This window comes from Mesoplodon bidens (assembly GCF_964165515.1).
Source record: "Mesoplodon bidens genome assembly, chromosome: 8".
NCBI lineage: Eukaryota > Metazoa > Chordata > Mammalia > Artiodactyla > Ziphiidae > Mesoplodon > Mesoplodon bidens.
Genome location: NC_138165.1, coordinates 23,451,470 through 23,456,853, shown reverse-complemented (window position 1 = coordinate 23,456,853; position 5,384 = coordinate 23,451,470). Strand labels below are relative to the sequence as shown.

Here is a 5,384-nt window from a genome sequence, read left to right as displayed (position 1 = left end):
CGGGTCTCAACAACCCAGCGGTGGCTTTGCAGAGGCGAAGGCGCAATAGACATGCGTGAGAAATAAGCCAAGAACCATTTTATCCGAGGAAAAGGAAAGCGAGGAGGGAAGGGGGTGAGGGGAAGAGTTCGAACTTAGAAAAGTGTCTAAGGAAATGCTTCAGGATAATATATATCTAGAAATTCAAGTATTTCCCAGATGGAGTGGAACCCAATCGTTGGAAAACTGAGCTGAAAACGCTTCTTCAAATACTACAGCGATCTGTCAGTCTTGCCCTCCCCATCCTTTCTTTTCCCTTTCCTTTTCTGGCCTGGCTGTGGCAATCTCATTAGCCATTACTTTTTGCATAAAATATGCAAGACGCCTCCATCCCAAACCGCAGATCAGAAGAGAGAAGGGCTGTGGACCGAGAGACAGGCGGCAAGACCGCCGCCCCTTCCCATCTCGACTTTGGGGCTTTGTCCTTTCCGGGGACGGCTGCCACAGCCACACCATCCTTGTCCCCCGCACGCAGTAAACAATCACACACACACACACACCCGCAGCCGCCTGCGCTCTCCATCCGCCCTCCAGGCTTTCTTCTCAGACCTCCATTCTTCCGCTCTCCTCGGATAGGGCCCCTAACAAGCTCAGGATGAGAGAAAAACTGCTACCTCCTCTCACCCTCGTTTAAAGAAAAGAATGGATGGAAGAAACAGAGAAGCAGCAGGAGCATCGGGGGTGGATTTCCCTCCCGCACAAAGCACTAGCGCACACCATTCCCTTCTCTTTGTGTGGTTCTCCTTGCTTCTGGCCACGTGGCTCAGCCGAGTAACGGGGCCTGACGGCTTAAGCCAGGACCCGAGACCCCAGAGGACTAGTTTGGGGGCGAGGAGATTGTCTTGGGGAGACCAAGAGCTCGGGACAGAGGCAAAAAAGCGGGGTCTGGGCGGCGGGAAACATACTTAGAGGAGGGGAGGTGGCTGGGTAGCAAATACAAAAATAGAAATAATTTGAGGGGAAGCACGCCGAGCTTTCGTGCAGGCTCTTCCCCCCAATTCGGGACGTTCCCTTAGGCCTCCCGCGCTGGGGCGCCCCCTGGCGACAGCCTCAGCAGCGGGCAGAGCGTAGAGGGCACGTGGGCGCACAGGGGGCACGGGGGGCGCTCAGGGGACTCCCGGGCACACTCCGAGCGGCGGGCGCGGCCCCCTGGCGGCGGCGACGTAGTTATCTGGTGAGTGGCGCCTCGTCCCTCTGGTCCGGCGGGCTCACGGCGGTCTTGCTAAGCACAGCGGCTGAGTAGGGCAGGAAGCTGCTCTCGGGGCGTGGCGCTGCGGCGCTGCAGCCGAAGTCCGAGCCCCCGGCGGCCCCAGCGCCGCCGCCGCCGCCGCTGCCACCCCCGCCGCCTCCGCCGCCGCCACCCCGGGAGCCCAGTGCGGCGGCGGCAGCGGCTGCAGCCGCCGCGGCCGACTGACTGCTGTGGCAACTGAGGCACGAGCAGGGTGCGGAGCCGCCGCTGGGGGGCGCCCCGGCCGCCGCGGCCGAGGAGGCCGCGGCCGCCGCAGCCGCTGCTGCCGCTGCGGCCGAGGCCGCGCTGTTGAGCCCCGCGGCGGCCGCGGGCGTCTGGTAGAGGCCCGGGTGGCGGAAGCTGCACAGCAGCTCTGGCCGCGAGTAGGGATGCGAGAGCGCGCGGAAGGTGTCCAGCGGGCGGATGGAAGTGGCGAAGGGCGATGAGGCCGCGGCCGCTGCGCCGGAGGCCGCAGCGGCCGCGGCCGCGGCCGTGACACCCACGTGCGGGTAGTAGTGCAGCGGCACGTGCGAATGGAAGGGGTAGGGCAGGCTTCCGGTGGCGGCCGCGTGCGTCATCATGTAGGTGTAGAAGCTGGGGTCGGCCGGGTGCGGCCACGACATGGCCAGGCGCTGCCGCTTGTCCTTCATGCGCCGGTTCTGGAACCACACCTGCGGGGAGAGCCGCGCCGCAGCCCGAGTTAGGGAGCGCCCCGAGGCCGCAGCCCCCGCCCCGCGCCTCCCCGCCCCTCCCGGACCTCCGAATAGCCTGGCCTACCCCCCTCCGACCGGGCCCAGCTCCGAGTCCCCTCTCCTCTTCCAGCTGGGACAGTGTGGGGGGCAGTGTGGAGCGCCGCTGGCACACCCTCCTAAGCGAACAGAGTCTTCTTCCCTGTGTCCAATTGCTGCGGCTCCTCGGGCTTCTGCTCTCTTGCTTTGGGCTGCGTTTTCTCGTCCCAACCCAACCTTTCCTCCCCTTCCCGCCACCCACCGGTGCCCGGCCTCGCCAAGCACCCGTCTCGCAATACGAGGATTTACACGGGGATTCTAGGCCTCCTTTGACGAGAAGCTGCCGCGGCAGCTTTTCTAAAAAGTCGCCGCGCGAGGTCTTGAGTCCTCTGAGCTGCAAGGAATTGTCCCGAGTGGCACGGGTCCGGTTCTGACATTGAAGGGATGGTTTTGTTGGAATCTTTTGCTTCAAATGAGTGGCGGGAGCAACATCCTCTTAAACTGGGAAAGGGACTTTTCTACCCCTCCCCACACGGTATCTAATGAAGACATCATTCGTCACAACTCTAAATTAAAGAAAGCCCGACCAAACCGAAGGGAGACTTTCACACTCCTCCCCTATCCCGTGGAGTTTCCTCTTTTCTTTTTCTAGAGTGCCAGATCCTCCGTGAGGATCGCCCAGCCTCCCGGCTATCTCTCCTGGACGTATAATAGAATTAATCGCCTAAAGATATGTAAATAAGGACAATTTCGTTGCCCCCCACCCAGGATGTTGCTTTTTTCCCTTTGCCCAGGAGAAAAAATGTTTAGAAAACTTTCTCAACCTAATCGATTTTTAAAATACAGTATCCTTTCTCCTTGTTGTAACGATTTATGTGGAAAATAAATCTCCAAGATCAAGGGCAAATGGAAAGTTTCACCTTTGGTTCGTGCCAGAGGAACAAAGTCCAGACGGCTTTGCCGCCGAGGGGAAAGTGAGGCCAAGGACATGGGCTAGGGGCACCTGGGCAGGCGCTGAGCTGAGGAGAGCGTTTGCGGCATGGGCTGCGCCATTCGGGGGCTTCCCAGGTCAGCCAGGCCGGCCAACCCTTCGGATATGGCAGCTGAGAAATAAATATGCCAGTTCCTTTGGTGACTCTCCCCGCGGGTTTTCAGGCCCTCAGCAAAATCTAGCCACCCAGAAAGGAGAAACAAAAATCAACCCAGACACCCTGGGGGAGGCTAGAACAGGCGCATGCTGGAATCAATACCTTGATAGTGGTTTCGGGAAGGTTGAGCGCAGCGGCCAGCTCGCACCGGCGGGGCCGCGACACATAGTTCTCCCGGTAGAACTCCTTCTCCAGGCGCGCGATCTGTTCGCGGGTGAACGCCGTGCGGTAGCGCCGCACCTGATCCGCGCCAGAGCCGGAGCCGACCAGCGCTGCGCCCGCGCCGCCGCCGCCGCCGCCTCCATGCAGGCTGCCGAGGCCAGAGCTCGACGCAGACGTCGTGGTGCCCGCGGCTGAGCCACTCTCCGCGAACCCTGGCAAACAAACGGCCGACAGCGCCTGAGTCACTGTAGGACCAAGATCTCCGCGCTGGGGCTGCACGAGGATGGGGGAAGCCGCGAGAGGAAGGCGAGGCGCTGCCTGAATTGATGGGATCTGTCATGCTTACAAATTGCTGCCGTTAATGGAATCAATAAAGTTTGGGGAGCTCTTCATAACCAAATAATAGAAACTCAATTGGGGGGGGTGTTGTTTTGTTTTAATAAAAGGAAATTTTCAACTCAGGAGGAAAATTGGCCAAGGGAAAATGCCTACATCTAGGCTCAGTTTGAGAAGCTCTGGATTTGCCATGATCTGGAGACCGCAGGTCAGCTTTCTGTACGTCCTCTAACCTTTCTTTGACAGTTTTTGGGATTTGGTTTAAAATATTTTAAGATTGGAAAGACAGCAGTAGCTCAAACAGGAACCATTCGGGGGTGGACTCTACTTTTCAACTCTCTCCCGCTGACCCAAGAGGGTCTCCCAGAAGCGCCCAGCGAGGCTCCCTTCGACTTAGAATGCCCCCTCCACTCGGCCTTGGGGCTCAGAGGCCGCGGAGTTCGGAGCAGCTGCCCTGGGCAACCTTCCCCCAGCGCGACTCAGTGGATGGCTAGGGGTAGGTCGGCTCGCACGGGCGTTTAGACCCGCACGCAGAAATATTTTCTCGGACTAAAGCGAGGGCAGGCCCCAGGCCTGCGTCTCTCTGGGAGGCTCAAGGAGCAGAGCCGGAGGGCACGGTTCCACGCCCGCGTCCCGCCCCCGCCTGAACCAGCTCTGTGCAGCTCGCTGCAGAGGGTCGGAGAGGGGCAAAGGCACCAAGAACGGCCGGCAGGGCAGCGGAGGAACAGAGAGGATGGGACTGGAGAGCGCGTCGCGGGCGGCGCGATTACCTTTGCCATTGTTTTCCTTGAGCGGCGCGGCGCCGAGGCCGCCGGGCGAGCGCAGCGCCGAGCAGCCCACCTCCACGTCGCTGCTCATGTCCGCCTCGGCTGCCGCCTCTGAATAATGACCCGGCTTTTTTCGGCCCTCCGCGGCGGACGCGATTTCGGAGGAGACGGTGCTTTCGCTGCCCGGGTGCTGCAGGTTGAACAAAGTATCTATTTCGAATTTGCCCTTGGCAGGGAGGTCTCCCAGAGCGCTGTGCAGGGGGGCGGACGGCAGGCGCGGGCTGAGGCGAGCCGGGTGCTGCGAATTTTCCAGGGCCTCGAGCACAGCATTGCCAGCCGAGTCGGACAAATTGGAGAACCTCTTGCCGGCCGTGGGGCTGTGCAGCCCTCTCTCCATCAGAATCATCTCTTTTCTTATTCTTTCCATCATCTCAGCTTTCTAAAAAATGTCACAGTGGCCCGGCTGTCCCGTCCTAATGATGGGCTGCGCCTAGGGCTAATTCTCATTCAGCCCCAGCGAGCGCCTCTAAATATTATTATCTCTTTTGGAGGGAGGCGGAAAAATTGTGGGATGCCACAGCGAGGGAATGACTGGTCAAAATGACCCATACATCCTTCCAAGCCCGAGATGTCATTCATCAAAAAGTAGCGCTCGCTCGTCATTAAGGTACGAATGACGCCGTTCGAATAATCATTTATTGTAACAGGTTTATAAGCAAATAAATACACGCTCCTGTCAGTGGGTAATGAAGGCGGCTTCAGAGCAGACAAATAGATCCAGGTAGGAGGCGAGAAGAGACAAGAAGTGAGGAGGAAGGCTCCCGGTCCTTTGCCCGCTCAGAGCCGGTTCTGCTCGCCCGGGGGTTTGGCCTCGGGGGTGAAATTGACAGTCTGATTAATAGAGCGCGCAGCGGCACATTTCCCCCTTCATTTAGGGGCATCATTACGCTCTCAGTTTGCTGGGTTGCCCCTTAGG

At 59.4% G+C, this 5,384-nt stretch overlaps 1 protein-coding gene across 1 annotated transcript; it reads right to left on the bottom strand.

Moving 5' to 3' along the window:
- Positions 1–1,206: 1,206 nt before the first annotated feature.
- On the bottom strand, positions 1,207–4,838 carry EVX2 (even-skipped homeobox 2; the record flags this gene model as incomplete). Its single annotated transcript, XM_081242490.1, has 3 exons — positions 1,207–1,938; positions 3,246–3,517; positions 4,412–4,838. The coding sequence occupies 3 exons, from the start codon at positions 4,836–4,838 to the stop codon at positions 1,207–1,209; spliced, it is 1,431 nt and encodes a 476-aa protein (XP_081098616.1).
- Positions 4,839–5,384: the final 546 nt, after the last annotated feature.